Source organism: Physeter macrocephalus, chromosome 12 (genome assembly GCF_002837175.3).
Source record: "Physeter macrocephalus isolate SW-GA chromosome 12, ASM283717v5, whole genome shotgun sequence".
In the NCBI taxonomy this organism is placed as follows: Eukaryota; Metazoa; Chordata; class Mammalia; order Artiodactyla; family Physeteridae; genus Physeter; species Physeter macrocephalus.
This window is the reverse complement of record NC_041225.1, coordinates 50,421,346-50,438,675: the sequence shown is the minus strand read 5'-3', so window position 1 is coordinate 50,438,675 and position 17,330 is coordinate 50,421,346. Positions and strand designations below refer to the sequence as shown.

The 17,330-nt window shown below is 36.2% G+C and overlaps 1 protein-coding gene across 5 annotated transcripts in view; it reads right to left on the bottom strand.

Annotated features, from left to right (window-relative positions):
* The window catches only part of BIRC6 (baculoviral IAP repeat containing 6), a 249,625-nt gene that overhangs the window by 16,760 nt on the left and 215,535 nt on the right, over positions 1 to 17,330 (bottom strand). For all 5 annotated transcript variants that reach the window (XM_055089099.1, XM_055089101.1, XM_055089102.1 and 2 more), the window contains 4 exons: positions 14,766 to 14,983; positions 12,611 to 12,772; positions 9,181 to 9,258; positions 2,484 to 2,672 (listed from right to left, as the gene is read on the bottom strand). In XM_055089099.1, the coding sequence (XP_054945074.1) occupies positions 2,484 to 2,672; positions 9,181 to 9,258; positions 12,611 to 12,772; positions 14,766 to 14,983 (647 nt within the window). The remainder of the gene's footprint in view (positions 1 to 2,483; positions 2,673 to 9,180; positions 9,259 to 12,610; positions 12,773 to 14,765; positions 14,984 to 17,330) is intronic.

The following is a 17,330-nucleotide window of genomic DNA, read 5'->3' as shown; positions in this document are numbered from 1 at the left end:
CATAGTGGGTGCACCAATTTACATTCCTACCAACAGTGTAGGAGGGTTCCCTTTTCTCCACATGCTCTCCAGCATTTGTTATTTGTAGATTTTTTAAAAATTTATTTTATTTATTTATTTATTTTTGGCTATGTTGGGTCTTCGTTGCTGCGCGCGGGCTTTCTCTAGTTGCGGCGAGCGGGGGCTACTCTTCTTTGAGGTGCGCGGACTTCTCATTGCACTGGCTGCTCTCACTGTGGAGCACAGGTTCTAGGCGCGCGGGCTTCAGTAGTTGTGGCTCACGGGCTCTAGAGCACAGGCTCAGTAGTTGTGGCACACAAGCATAGTTGCTCCGTGGCATGTGGGATCTTCCTGGAACAGGGATCGAACCCGTGTCCCATGCATTGGCAGGCGGATTCTCAACCACTGCGCCACCGGGGAAGCCCTGTAGATTTTTTGATGATGGCCACTCTGACCCGTGTGAGGTGGTACCTCACTGTGGTTTTTTTTTTTTAATTAATTAATTAATTTATTTATTTATTTTTGGATGCGTTGGGTTTTCACTGCTACGTGTGGGCTTTCTCTAGTTGTGGCGAGCAGGGGCTACTCTTCGTTGTGGTGCATGGGCTTCTCATTGCGGTGGCTTCTCTTGTTGCAGAGCACGGGCTCTATGCGCACGGTCTTCAGTGGTCGTGGCACGTGGGCTCGGTAGTTGCGGCACACGGACTCTAGAGCGCAGGCTCGGTAGTTGTGGCCCACAGGCTTAACTGCTCCGCGGTATGTGGGATCTTCCTGGACCAGGGCTTGAACCCGTGTCCCCTGCATTGGCAGGCGGATTCTTAACCACTGCTCCACCAAGGAAGCCCCCCTCACTGTAGTTGTAATTTGCACTTCTCTAATAATTAGCAATGCTAAGCATCTTTTCATATGCTTATTGGCCATCTCTATGTCTTCTTTGGAGAAATGTCTCTTTAGGTCTTCTGTCCATTTTTTGGACTGGGTTGTTGTTTTGTTATTCAGCTGTATGAGCTGTATGTATATTTTGGAAATTAAGCCCTTGTTGGTCACAGCGAAAATATATTTTATCATCAAATTTTGATTATGCTTTGAATGGTGGAGCGAAATTTGTCAACAGATTGAATGTGGTATGTGAGTAAAAGAATGAAGCCGCACGTGGTTAGGGTTTTGGGTTTAGACCATGGTGCTTTTACTGAGAGAAGAAAGGAAGGAAGAATCAAGAGTGCAGTTTTGCAGTGTTAAGTTTGAGGTGGTTTTTATACATTCTAGTAGACTTGTCAAGTAGTTTACGTATCTGGATACATTATTTGAGTCTTAAGGGCACTAAGAAATTAATTTATGACACAAACAGGAGGAGTATAAGTTTATCAAGGGCAGGAACTGACTTTCATTTTTCCTTGAGTTCAGAGTACCTTAGTGCAGTACCTAGTAACAGCTGATATTCCACACGGCTGCCAAATGAATTACTTAATGTAAGTAACCCAAACTTGAAAAGGGACAGAAAATTATGCTTAAGAGTACAAAAAAATGCATGTTTGTATTTCCTGTAATATTAGGAAAAGTAATTACCCACAGCCTTGAATACAAGCCTTTGCAAAAGTAAAATACCCAACTATGTCATTCAAAGTGCAAATTCATTTAGTAATAACACAAAAGGAAGAAACGTTTTTACATTCCTTCAGAGTATATTCATCGATACTACTTAATGAGGAGAGTTTCACGTATGATGCTACATAGAGTTCACACATAATATTTGCTTAACTGTATTAAAAATCAATTTTCTATCAGGTAAATATGCCAATTCTTCCTCTAAAGTGTTGTGTTTCTAGCACAACCTAAGAAACTGATGATCAAGGGAAACAATTTAGGAAAGAAAAATGTTTCATGACAGAGTTAAAGTAAGATGTGATGAAGTAATCTGATGTGACAAGTGAAAAATACAATCATATTTTAGGCAGACTAAGGAGAGATAACTAAGTACAGGAAAAGAGCCACACTTCAGGATGTGGTAAAATGAAAGCACGTGACAATATCAAGACTGGTTTCAGAAACTAAGGTCAACTTTTCCTAAAGAAAAGAAAATGTCTTTTTCTTCAATTTCACACACAGGTATTAGTATAAGGGCAAAATTTCTATTTGCAAGACAATCAGAAAGTATCTTAATCTCTAATAAAAAAGAATATTTTTATGAAGAATATTTTAGTAACATATTCTAGCATATACTAACATAATAACTAGCACAGTATGCTAGTAGAACGGTAGCCATGAAAAATAAAGAATTAATAAAACTGTCCAAAAATATAGTCAGATACCTTTTAGGAAGTAAATGGTTTAAAAAATTCATCTGTACTATATTATTACTGATTTTTCATAACTAAAAACAAGAGTAAACTTTAGTATACCACAGATATAAAGGGAAGTATAATACCTAAACTATATTCTATTACGTCTTTAATAAAGTATTTCATTAATTTTATTAAACATACCTCTTTAAAACATGGTGAAGGGTTTCTGATTTGTTCTAGCATTGCCCACTTAACCGTTGCTTGTCGAATGTTTCCATCATATTCTCGAGAACTCTGTGTGCCACTGGGAGTGCCTCTAGACCGTTCATATCCTGGTTCATTAAAATAAGGCTCAGCTACTAATATAAGGGACTGAACAGACACCAACACCTGAGGACCAAAGAAATAAAGAATAGTTATGATAGGACATTTTTACTACCAGTAAACTAATACCTTGCTTTATCAACTAGGAGTGCCTTTAATATGTGCTTCCACATAATTTTATCACCATAAAATTGATGTCAATAATTGACATTGAAATACTTTATTAATAGAGCAAAATTAAAATAGGTACAGTAGAATCTTATATAATATATATATATGTTTTATATTCTTGAACCCTTGAAAAAGAAAAATAGGTATGAAGATCCTATTTCCTGAAACTACTAAAAAAAACACTTGCTTATAAACATCCCATACCAATTTAGACATCATTTTGCTCGAACTGTCCTTACTCTTCAAGGGCATAAAGCTAACAATACTCACTTGTAAGGAAAACTACACATGACACAGTCTTTACTTTCATTCCAAGGAAAATTTACTTTCACAGTATCACAAAAATATTACCAGAAGCTTTCAATGGCAAGATGACATGGCTCTAAGACCACCTCTGACCCCCTACTTACATACCAGAAGGTTTGTTTCTCTAGATATAACCAATATTGAGAGTTCACTCTTAGTTAATATAGTACTGCTTGCTAATATACTTACATAACTGGCTAATATGACATCTTTGGAGGCAGGAAAATATTAGCTATAATCTGCCCACTTCATAAATGAAAAACAATTAGCAGCAGTTGCGTTTTCATTAGGAAAGATGATTAAACAACATCAAGGATATGCACCTTAGAAGTCAAGGGATATATTTTCTTAAAAAATTTAAAAAATGGAAAACTTGAACCTGAAATATATGACCTATGAATACACAAAGTTAAATATGACCTGAAGTAACCATGTTACTGAGGCCAAGGTCAACTACAGAAAAAAAAATTAACCTGTATAATTCTGAGGCAAAGATCTCATAATTTTTAAACGTACTGAAACTAAATATATCACTAAATGAAAGTGATTTCCCTTGGCTATATGCTTTCCCCCAATTCAAATCTGACACTTCTGAAATAATCTTCCAGGGCATATTTATTAGTTCCTTTCCTTTTCCCTTTTAAATAATCTTCCTCTATATGAGTAGGGTATATTCCCATTATCTACAAAGGCGGAGAAAGAAATTTTGTAACATAGGATTCAGTTACTTACTTAACCTCAACTCCTTTGAGACAAAATATAGTTTTATAAATCTCAAGCAGCTGGAGATTCAATTTACAAACTACTTCAGATTCATAACACATCTGGTTTTTAAAAAGAGCTAAACTATATACAGGAAATGAAAAATAGATGCTTTGTGTATAGAACAAAGAAAACTACATTTGAGAAATAAATTTGAATTTAATATTGTTTGCTAAAAAAATTGAACTATAACATCTGCATTTGATAACAAATAAATTAGCAGAGATCGATATTTCTTGGAATTAAATTCAAAGAATAATTTATAACACGTGCTCTTTTCTCACCGGGTGACATTATTATTTACTTTTTTGGGCATCCTCTATTTACTTTTTAAACAATTACCTTTTAGGAAATATATAAATGCCACTTTATTTTTCTTTGATGAACTCAGCTATTTAGGAGTCAAAATATTCATTTTATGGAATTTCTGGAGCCTTGTATTATCTGACCTACTTACTCATTTTATTTCACAGCACACTTTATTGTGGCCCATAAAACACTCCCATGAAAAACCAGTAAGTAAATCCTTGGGAAAAGAACTTCTCTTTTTTAAAAGGATTTGATTTTCAATATTCTAAATTAATAGGATTTATCTAACTCTAAGAAACACTATATTTTGAAGTCAGAGAGACCAAGGTAGGCAGAATAACTTTATCCCCTCAGAATCCATGTTTTGGTCATCTGTAAATAGAAATAATACCTACTTACATTCTAGGATGACTGTGAGAATTAAATAAGGGGTTGAGGGGTATAAAACAGTAGGGTTCATACGTGTAATTAATACACAATAGCTATTCTTTCGTGGAGTGAAAATGACAGCATACATCCAGAAGATAGCAAAATGCAAAACAAAATCACTTGTACTCTAAAAACAATATATTTTAACTTATGTAATAGGGATATGCAAAAAAGCAGTCAGCATGAGTTCCATTTTGATCAACAAAACTTAATTAAAAGAGCTCCCTGGATCAAACCAAAAAACAAACCAAAAAAACCCAATATTCATCATAGCCACATCTGGCTAAAGTGTTTTCTTAGAATGAGCTGAAAATGAGTTGGTAATTAACAGAAAAATATCTATTATGTACCATAATATACTATATATATAAGTTATACTTAGTAATAAACAGAATATATTTTCATTCCACAGTGTAAGTTCACCGATTCTTAGTCAGTTCTTTGACATTTTCATAAAGTCAAGAGTCAAAAAAGCTTTTATTCATAGGCTGAATTTACAGTCCCTCTCCTCTTTAGCTTTATGTTAGCATCCACAAAACTGCAAGACGTTCTCATTACAATTTATTCAGAGGCTGACTAAATCAAGAACAATAACAGCTTCCTTTCACTGTCTGTGTCAAACAAAAAATTTTAAGCCTACCAGGCCATAACCAGTCAGCAATCTTGCCTCCTATGAATGCCTTTATTTTCAAATTATAACTTAGCAGCAGATTTAATTCTTTGACCTGGTCTGGTATGTTAAAAATTTTTATTATAGATATTTCAAACACAGGAAAGTACAGAGTATACAATCCAAAATATTAATTTGCAACAAGAAACTATGTTATACAAACTAATAACTTGTTTAGGGTAATGGAAAGAAACAGTCTTAGTTAAAAATGCTTTTAGCCTTTCAAAACAGTAAGTATCCTCCTCTATGGAAAATTATGCTGCTATTGAGTAGAACTATAATCAGTGGCTGATTTCCAGAACTTTCCATTTTAAGAAAAATGATAGTATTTATATATTATTATATTATAAATATATTTATAAATGGTTGATTATATGACATTAAATATGTTTAACTCCTCTTGCACATGACATCTTTATTAACATCCAACTGGAACAAACTATTCATAAGGCATTAGTATGTATTTTAGGTAGATTATAGTAACATTAAAAACCAGTCACATATGGGAATTCCCTGGTGGCACAGTGATTAAGAATCCGTCTGCCAATGCAGGGGACACGGGTGAGTGCCCTGCTCCAGGAAGTTCCCACATGCCGCGGAGCAACTAAGCCCGTGCACCACAACTACTGAGCCTGCACTCTAGAGCTCACGAGCCACAACTACTGAGCCTGTGTGCCACGACTACTGAAGCCCGCGCGCCTAGAGCCTGTGTTCCGCAACAAGAGAAGCCACCGCAGTGAGAAGCCTGTGCACCGCAACGAAGAGTACCTCCCGCTCGCCACAACTAGTGAAAGCCCGGGCGCAGCAACAAAGATCCCACGCAGCCAAGAATAAATAAATTTTAAAAGTAAAGAAATTAAGTAATTTTTCCTAAGCCTCTGTAGTCTGCCTCTGAAGAACGAATCCAATAGACAACAAAGGGCAATGTGTTCCTGTCTAGATGCATTTGTTACTAGTATGATGTTTATAAAGCAGTATAACACACAAAAAAATACAGGCCAATATTTCTTAGAAATATGGATACAAAAATCCTTAAGAAAAATACTAGCAAACTGGGACTTCGCTGGCGGTCCAGTGGTTAGGACTCGGCGCTTTCACTGCCTGGGCCAGGGTTCAATCCCTGGTTGGGGAACTAAGATCCTGAAAGCTGCTCAGCATGGCCTATATATATATATATATATATATATACACACACACTAGCAAACAATCCAGTTACATACAAAAAGAATTACACACCATGACCAACTGAGCTTTATCCCAGGAAAGCAAAGTTGGTTTATATCAAAAAATTAATACATCATATTAATAGAATAAAAAATAAGAATAATACAATCATTTCGACAGATGCAGAAAAAGCATTTGACAAAATCCAACATCTGTTCATGTGAAAAATACTCAAGAAACTAGTAGAGGGGAATGTCCTCAACATGATGAAGGGAATTTATGAAAAATCCACAGCTATTATCACACTCAATGGGGAAAGACTGAAAGTTTTCCCCTAAGATCTGGAGAAAACAAGGCGATTCACTCTTGCCACAGAAAAGATATAGCCTCTCTTGTTCTTGCTCAAGTCAATTTTGTCATAGATCTGGAAATCTATATTCAGTAAACAATCTAAAATGTAGAGAAAGTCATATAATAATGGTATTATTTGTAAAACTAAAATAAGAAAAGTGAAATATTTAGTCAACAGTGGTGAAACAGTTCAATTATACTATATGAACTCAAAAGATTATTACATAGCATTTACAAATTATAAAACTGTAAACTGGGAAGGTGGATATGCTCTAATGTTAGGTGAACAAAGCAATATACAAATAATTATCTACTACGTTAATTATGACTATGTAAACTATGTATATGACAAAAAACACTAAAGGGAAAATACAGAAAAGATCATACTTTATGTGTAGTAAGTTTTCAAAGTCGTAAAATTTAAATACTTCAGAATAAGTTTCTTTATTTCACAGGATTTTTGGTATATATTAGGCATACAGATAATATAAAAGTTAAAAGCAAATCCAATTTTAAACTAAAAAACGTTGAAAACTGTAAATTTATTTTTAAAACTACATAAATCCAACAAAAATTTCAAAAATTGATTCCACTTCGCAGGTAAGTCTAATTTACTTCATGAAAAACCAGATATCTCTGAGTTTCCTTTCAGAGTAAAACTCATCATAAAAATAGTTTCTGTTGACAAGAGTAACATACATGTAGAAAAATATTTTAAGGTTTTTGAACTAGAATTGACAATCATTTCTAGTTTTTTAAATTGAAGTATAGTTGATTTACAATGTTGTGTTAGTTTCTGGTGTACAGCAAAGTAAATACGTATATTCTTTTCATATTCTTTTCCATTATAGGTATTTCAAGATATTGAATATAGATCCCTGTGCTATACAGTAGGACCTTCTTGTTTATTTTATATATAGTAGTCTATAGCTGCTAATCCCAAACTCCTAATTTATCCCTCCCGCTACATAACCATTTCTCAAATGAAGAAGTATTATAGTTACTTGGGGGAACATTCTAGTAACTTCTTTAGTTACTTTGCATGAATCATATAATCTCTGTTTTTCTTGAGTCTCCATATTAGCACAAAGGAAAAACTTATATTACAGTACTATTTAATTCATGGGGCTGCTTCAAGGTCTTTTCAGAGAACCTAAAAAAGTCACATACTAAAGAATGATTTTTCATATCTCTTTTACCTAATTCAATATAAGAATGTAGGAAAAGAATCCTTTCAAGGTAGGTCAACTTTAACAGGCTTACCTGGGGATAATTTATGATGGTCTTTCTTAAAATAAACACTAAACTGCAAATGTGAGTTTAAACTATTATGCAGGAACAGTGATTTATTTCTGTTTCCTCAATGATCAAGCAACAAATTTAATTCCTATTATTAATATGTCTGTCTCTTTGCTGGAATTCTGAACTATTCAGATAAAGCATCAGCAAAAAAAATTTGATGGGATACTATATAACATTTTATTTTATGTACTCAAATGGCTTGTGAAAATTAACTTAAAAAATTCAAGACTATGAAACATGTGTGTTAAGTGCTCTGCAAAATAAGAATGGCAAATCCTAAGTTTTATGAATTCCAGGACAGTACTTCTAAACCTCAGATGAGACCCATTATTTTTTTTTATTTTTATTTTTATTTTAAAATTTATTTATTTATTTTATTTTTGGCTGTGTTGGGTCTTCGTTGTTGCATGCGGGCTTTCTCTAGTTGCAGCAAGCGGGGGCTATTCTTCATTGTGGTGGGAGGGCTTCTCATTGTGGTGGCTTCTCTTGTTGCAGAGCACGGGCTCTAGGAGCGCGCACTCAGCAGTTGTGGCCCACGGGCTCTAGAGCACAGGCTCAGTAGTTGTGGCGTACAGGCTTAGTTGCTCCACAGCACGTGGGATTTTCCTGGACCAGGGGTCGAACCCGTGTCATCTGCACTGGCAGGTGGATTCTTAACCACTGTGCCACCAGGGAAGCACCGAGTCCCATTATTAACTAGATTACAGAAGAACCATATCATGTATGGAGAGATACGTAACACTAGTAGTTATTAAATTCTATTCACCTGAGTTTGAGCCTTATAGTGACTGGGAGATGGAAGAGGCTAATCTGTCTTGCCTGATCTTGTTGCACCAGAGTGTACCTTAAGGCAAGTTAGGGATTTTTTAAAAGGGAATTTTGACAAAAAGAAAATTCTAATGTCCTAACTTAAGATTCTAAACTCAAAATGAGCTATAACTCCAGTGTACTAACTGCTCACCTATAAGCTATTTAATATGTACTTCCTATCAATCTAGATTTTTATTTTTTATGGTTTACTATGTTTATTCTTGGTTGCTAAAAAAAAATGTTCTTAAACCAAGATGGTTCCTTATTTTCTAAGTGAAACTGCAAGAGAAATTTGTTTACTTGCAAAAAGCTTGAGGTCTGAGGATTCCACTTCTCTTCTGGTCTTCCATGCCATGTATTTAAGATGCTTAAACAAACCTGAGGAAGAAGGGGGAAAAGTATAAACAGAATTGAAAGGAGTGCTTTTTAAAAGTAACCTGCCGGAACTAGAAATAAAATTGAAATGTTATTATGTCAAAGTATCTCAGTTTTATGTCCCCCCAGAAAACCCTAAGGGTTGGTCTGTTAAAACAAATTGGTATCTTCAAATGTGATCCAAATCTGTGCGGCATTACAATTTCTTCATAATGAAAAATGAGTTAGCAGCTATTACACATTAATACAGTTAACATATTTTTTAATGAAAAATAACTATTTTCCAAACAACAACAACAACAATTTTTGGTGAGGAAAAGTGGTATTGTTTTACATTTAAGAAAATCTCTTTCAAAATTCTGTAAATTTTGAAAATGGGTTATAGCTTAATAGAAGAGATCTTGATTTCATACCTGCCTCTACATTCAATTTATTGTTATATATTGCTCTGGTTGAAATGTATGAATAAAATCTGGCCTCACGCAAGCATGAAGTGGGAAAGGGGAGGACCCTGCAGATTCCCTGAAGGGTCTTGAGGATCCCCAGAGTTCCTCGGAACAAATTTGAAGACACATTAGTTATTTGTTCACTCAAAGAGCAAGAATGAACTCAAAGCATCTGCCAAACCCAGGTCAACAGTCACTCCGGGAAAAAGAGAACCAGGGACATGTTATCTGTACTTGTAAACTAATAATTTCATGTAATGGGCAACAGATTTGGAAAATAAGTGGTCCTTAAAAAAGCAGAGAAGTCCATCTCCTTGCTATTCTTTTAATGCTCTGTGAAAACAATAATGCAAAATACACCAATTTGTTTAGTAGATAAATTCATTAATAATTTTAAAAGACTTGTATCTGAACAGTTTTGTGAATTATCGTTTGAAGCACTATCAGACATACCATCCCACCTGGTTTTTAGAGCATCCCTGTGACTACCAATGGCAGGGATCTTCTCCCTAACTACAGATCTAGATTCCAAGGTTAAATGTTAGTCCCAATGTATAATAGAACAGACTATACAATTCAGGGTACTGGAATCTCAAACCCTAAACCTCTTCCCTATACCAGTAAGTCTTCAGGAAGTAATTTCTAGTTTTAAAAAAATTTATTTATTTATTTATTTATTTATGGCTGCATTGGGTCTTCGTTGTTGCACGTGGGCTTTCTCTAGTTGTGGCGAGCAGGGGGAGGGGCTACTCTTTGTTGTGGTGCGCAGGCTTCTCACTGCGGTGGCTTCTCTTGTTGCAGAGCACGGGCTCCAGGTGCGCGGGCTTCAGCAGTTGTGGCATGTGGGCTCAGTAGTTGTGGTTTGTGGGATCTAGAGCGCAGGCTCAGTAGTTGTGGTGCACAGACTTAGTTGCTCCACGGCATGTGGGATCTTTCCAGACCAGGGCTTGAACCCAGGTCCACTGCATTGGCAGGAGGATTCTTAACCACTGTGCCACCAGGGAAGTCCAAGGAAGTAATTTCTTAAATAATTCTTAACATCTACACTTAAACTCTATTCAAGTTCCAGACTCTCTCTTGAATAAAGTCAACATTGCTACTTTGTCTACTTTGCTCAGTTATAAAAGACCAGTTCTTTGCTTTCCCTAACAAAGTAAGGTTTGTTTTTTTTAATTACTTAATTTATTTTTGGCCGCACTGAGTATTTGCTGCTGCACGTGGGCTTTCTCTAGCTGCGGCAAGCGGGGGCCCCTCTTTGTTGTGGTGCGCGGGCTTCTCATTGCGGTGGCCTCTCTTGTTGCGGAGCACGGGCTGTAGGCGCGCAGGCTTCAGTAGTTGTGGCGCACAGGCTTAGCTGCTGTGTGGCATGTGGGATCTTCCCAGACCAGGGATTGAACCTGTGTCCCCTGCACTGGCGGGCAGATTCTTATCCACTGTGCCAACAGGGAAGCCCCAAAGTAAGGTTCACCTCTGGTTAAGTATCCTACAATAAACCCAGAAAATGAATTCCAATTTTGTGATTTGAGCTTATGGTGAAGACAAAATGATAACTTGTAAGCACAGATCAGAGGCAGGCTGCACCTTTTAAAAATAGGAAGATGGGGCTTCCCTGGTGGCGCAGTGGTTGAGAATCTGCCTGCCAATGCAGGGGACATGGGTTCGAGCCCTGGTCTGGGAAGATCCCACATGCCACGGAGCAACTAGGCCCGTGAGCCACAACTACTGAGCCTGCGCGTGTGGATCTTGTGCTCCGCAACAAGAGAGGCCGCGACAGTGAGAGGCCCACACACCGCGATGAAGAGTGGCCCCCGCTCGCTGCAACTAGAGAAAGCCCTTGCACGGAAATGAAGACCCAACACAGCCAAAAATAAATAAATAAATAAATTAAAAAATAAAATAAAATAAAAAATAAAAATAGGAAGACAAAACCAAGGGGAAACTTGGGCCATCTTTAATAAACCAGATCAACTTCAAGCACCTATTATTCTCACATCATCAAAGTGTCTGCTTATGAAATGGAGAAATTTCTTCTGACCTTCATTTTTAAACATTGAATACTCTCAGCATGGAAATTACTATTGAAATTTCATCAAACTGTCCAAAATTACTTTGAAAGGTTATGATTTTTCTTTTAAATCTAATTTTTAAAGGTTTATTGCCATTTGAAATGATTTTTTTTTTTTTTTTTTGGTATGCGGGCCTCCCTCTGTTGTGGCCTCTCCCGTTGCGGAGCACAGGCTCCGGACGCGCAGGCTCAGCGGCCATGGCTCACGGGCCCAGCCGCTCCGCAGCATGTGGGATCCTCCCAGACCGGGGCGCGAACCCGGTTCCCCTGCATCGGCAGGCGGACGCGCAACCACTGCGCCACCAGGGAAGCCCTGAAATGATTTTTATTATACCTCTTCATCAACTTTTTTGTGGAGACAGGAACGCATCTTCCTACTTACAAGAAAATATAAAACATTTTAACACAAGTTAAACTTTAAAAATAATTTCACAATGGTACGTATCATACAAAACACGGATAGTATCTTCAGGCACTTGTGAAAAGATAACTGGAATTGAAGATATAGAAAGTAAAGAAAGGTGAATGGCAAAGACAGGCATCTGGCTCTTATCTTCTGAGTGGAGATAGCTCTCAATTGGCCAAGGAATGTGTTGAATAAGTTTGTCCCTCACAATAACCCCTTAAGACTATAAGTGCTTTGTAACACTGTTGTGTTTCTGCCATTTTTGGTTCCTTCTCTCTCATTCCTCAGGCTAATCTTTGCATACAGGGAAAAGAAACACAAAGAAACTCATGTACTTTTGAAAAGAAGATAACTAAAACAAAATTTCTGTTCAAATTACAAAGAACCTTTGGGTTACAATACTTTGGCATTAGAAACAAAAGTCTGCAATTACATTACCTTGCCATCATTATAAAGGTTTGGATTGAATCGCACACTATGACCACCAGTCGTCTCTAGATTCACAAGAGGAGGTGAACTGGGATAATCTTGAGGAAAATAGACATCAAACTCAAAGCAGCCATTTGCATAAGGAGTGTCTGCTGGACCAGTTATCAGAACCTAGTATGCACATACAAACACAAAAGCCTATGTTACTATTCCTAAATGCTCCTATTTAGAAAAACAATTCAACATGAAATAAGAACAATCTTCTTACATCCTATGTACATCTCTACCAAAATGTGTTAAAAATGGAGTTAAAAGTTAAAAACATACACAGGACTAGGAAACGGTTTTAAATTACAATTAAAGTGATTTGGTTTTGGTGCAAATGGGCTTTTAAAAGAGAGATGTCCATTGGCAGCAGGAACGCTTACCTTAACAGCAAATACCTTTTAAAATATTAAGTTACTTTTTTTCTAAGAGCTTTCCTTCATGATCTCTACATTACTGTCAACAATTTGAGATTCTAGGTATATTCATTATCAGATCTCAAAGGTATGAGAGTAACTTTCTGCTTCAAATCTTCAAGTTAATGTTTTAAGAAATAGCTTACTTTAAAAAAAAATAAATTAACTTTTTAAAAATAATCTTATTTATTTTATTTATTTATTTTTGGCTGCATTGGGTCTTCATTGCCGCACACGGGCGTTCTCTAGTTGAGGCGAGCGGGGGCTACTCTTCGTTGCGGTGGCTTCTCTTGATGCAGAGCATGGGCTCTAGGCATGTGGGCTTTAGTAGTTGTGGCACATAGGCTCAGTAGTTGTGGCTCGCAGGCTCTAGAGCATAGGCTCAGTAGTTGTGGAGTACAGGCTTATCTGCTCCACGGCATGTGGGATCTTCCCGGACCAGGGCTCGAACCTGTGTCCCCTGCATTGGCAGGTAGATTCTCAGCCACTGCGCCACCAAGGAAGTCCAAGAAATAGCTTACTTTTAAATATTTTCTTCTGGGATAATGAGACAAGTAGATAACAGGAATAAATGTTTTCATGTAACAACTTATGATAAAAAGGTTCTGAGAGAACAGTAGGTGTGATGTTTCCTTTAGGGTTACTGGTAGTCCAAAAAATAGCAGAGAACCCAACAGTGGGTGTCATAATTATTTAATGAATTATGTTTGAGTCAATCAACAGATATTTAGTGTACAAGACATGAGCAGCAAAGCCTCGGGTCCTGAACAGCTGCACGTGGAGGCAAGTGGTACTAGAGTCCCATTCTGTGACAACTCTGATTTACATTTTGGGGCTCCAACTTGGGATCCTTTATGTGAGGTACAGCATAATGCTTAACAGTCACAAGTTTGAACTTGTGTGGTCCATTTAGCAATAAAATACTTCCCTAGGCAATCATACAATAATCAGCTCTACTGTTTGTAACAAGCAAAAGTGTGGTCAATAGGCAAGGTCTATGAGATTTCTACTGAAAAATTATCCCAAAGAGCAAAACAAAAAAGCAAACAAGCAAAAAAACTTATTCAAATCAATGGGTCAATAGTTTTAGCTGTGTATCTAAGGAAGACACAATATTTAATCCATGAACTAAAGCAAGTAAAGAAAGGTTCCTCCCACCCCAGGTATCAAATCTTTAAAAATTACTAGCTGTAGCGTCTCTTGGAATTTAAGGCCAGATCACCACAGTGTTAAAACACAAAGCTGCTGGCTTTATTTATTATTGTACTACCATTACTTAAATCATATGAGTCTGTAAATACATAAATTTCCTAGAAAAGAAAAAAAGAGAAAAAATTTTGAAGACTGATAGTATAAAACATGAGAGAAGTATCCTGGATTACAAGGAAGAAGTCCTGTAACATTTTTTCAACTGACCAGCATTAAATCCTTTGATAGTATGTTCTAAAACTATGACAGACTGCACACAGCCTTTGTTCAGGGAAGGTATCTTGGTATTTTCTTCTAAATCTTTATTTTGAATAGTACTCTCATACACATACTCTGAACTAACATTAGAAAAGGATTCCCTTCACTGATGTCCAAAATGGTCAACAGAATTTTTATTAAATTTATTTAAATTCATGTGATTTCTAGTGCTTTATACGAATATCTGAATAACTGGATTAGCCAGGGAAATAGGAAAAAAAGTTGTTTTTTTCTACCTTCATGATGTCAAGTCGCTCCTCATCACAGCGCACAAAAACACTAGAGGACGATGAAAGAGGCAGTGAGGTTGACAGTGTCACAGCTTCCTGTGCAAGGCGGCGGGCTCTGGCAGCACTGTTAGCATCATTTGCATTTTTCACCTGAGACATGTAGTGGTAGTTTACTTTAAAACCCAATTTCCCATCTTCATCTTCAGAAACCATCTCAAACGTATCTAAAAGAAAAGGAAAAAAAAAAAAACACTGAAAAAAAAAAAAGAACCAGAATGGAGGATAGCTGTCATAATAACAAAAAATTACAAACAAACAAATCACTAACCCTTCTTCCCCCCCAAAATGGAGAGGACTGCAATGTGGAAGAAGAGCAAACTATAAATGTTTATGTAATACCTACATATGTGTGTTAACGCTGCTAGAGCAATGGAATGTGTCATGGAAGCAAAAGAAGAAATCAATTTTAATTTACAATTTGGACATGCAGGCAGATTATATAATATCAAGCATTTAAATCACAATGCAAAGTAGTAAATAATTTATATTCTTAAAATGAATGGTATATAACGTTTTTTGCCAAAATAATTCAGAACATGAAATGCCAAAAAGTATTTCATTATATTTCATTTTTAAAAAGAGAATAAGTCTTTATATATTTGCACTGATTTGGAATCAGAAAACAGAAATGACAGGCTGAAGTTTATTTCTGTATTACTTTTGAAATTTAAGTTAATAGGATAAAAGAGGATTATTAGGGAAAACTTCGAAGTACTTTGACAGAATATAAGTAATGGGTTAATTCTTAACCGTTTATTCAGGCAGATTTTGGAAGTTATGCTTTACTTATAAGCTATATGTCCATACAAAATAGAAAGAAAAAAGTGGATTTGAACTATATCTCTAATTCAGATTAACCCTACGCCACCAATGGATGAAAACAAAGATATTTAAATATCTTATAAAACTAAATTAAAGCCACCTACTAATACAAGGGCAAATACAAAGAAACAATGGTAACTTTTGATCTTGTGTTCATACAATTCTAAATATACAGAAACACATTAAAACTACATTATAATTATCATTAATGCAGTAAATTTTACCAAGAACTTACTAAGTGCAAGGTCCTAGGCTAGGCTCTTTGGGTTAAATAATAAACAGGAAAATATATCTGCCTTCAAGAAGTTTATAATCTAGAAAAAAGGGGAAGACCTATAAACAGTGTCATGGGTCTGTGCACTACAAATGTACTATGTCTCAGCAAGACTACTGAGTAGTTTCTATCAGGAAACTTGTAAACCAGAGTTATTTCATCTGCTCAACTCTGCTGCCTTTCACATAATACAGGGATAAATTTCCTTTGAGTTTTATAAACAGCAATCCACCAGATACACACATGAGCCTATCCCCATGTCTGGAGGAAATTTTTATATCATATATCTATAAGAAAACAGGGTCTTCTAATACCAAAATTTTATTAAAATATACAATCGAAGATAATGGCTAGTTGCTAAAAACCTACATACTGTTTGATTCAGCAATTCCTCTTCTATTAATTTGTCCTAAGGAAATAATCCTGGATGTGTACAAATATTTATATGCAATAATGCCCACTGAGATGTTGCAGACGTTACTAAAAAACTGGAAACAACCTAAAGGTCTAGTTATTGGTTAAACAAATGACAGTACTTTATATGAGAATATTAGGCAGTCAAGGACTTCCCTGGTGGTCCAGTGGTTAAAAATCAGCCTGCCAACGCAGGGGACACGGGTTCAATCCCTGGTCTGGGAAGATCCCACATGCCGAGGGGCAACTAAGCCCATGCACCACAACTACTGAGCCCACATTCTAGCCCCCGCTGCCCACAACTAGAGACAGCCCGCACGGAGCAACAAAGACCCAGCGCAGCCAAAAAAAATTTTTTTTTAATATGTAAAGTACTTTAAAAAAATAATTAGGCTTATAAAAAATATTAGGCAGTCAATAAATACCAAGCTGTACAAGAATCGTGATATGAGAAAATATTTGATACATAAGTTAGAAAACGCAGTTTACTAAAAAACAACACAACAGAAAACCCATTATTTTTTCTAAATTATTCTAAAAGTCAATGGATAGCAAAACTCAATTACATTTAAAGTCACGTCTAACTGGTAGAGTTTATGATTTTAAGTGGTATGAGAGAAGCCTCCTGGCTGACTAACATTAATCAAAGGTTCTGGCCTATGACTCTGACAGTTATGACATAAATATACATTTTTTTTGGACTCCTACTTTGGTGTTCTTTTTAATAAAGTCAATGTCCTTTGAGCTAGTTCTCAAGAATGAAAAAGAGGGACATATAATAATAGTTAATAATGGTCCTCAAAATTTGGAATTCTAGTGTTTATTCATAAACCAGCACCTTATGAAGGGTGCTGATATGATCTTTTCATCAGTCCTTACTTGTCAAGAGTTTTGGAATGGGAAAGGCTACATTTTCCAAAGGTATATCCCTTGGAATTCTAAAATGGTAAGAGTAACAGACTTGGTTCAAAGTCCCAGGTCTTGGCTTCCTTCAGGCAAGG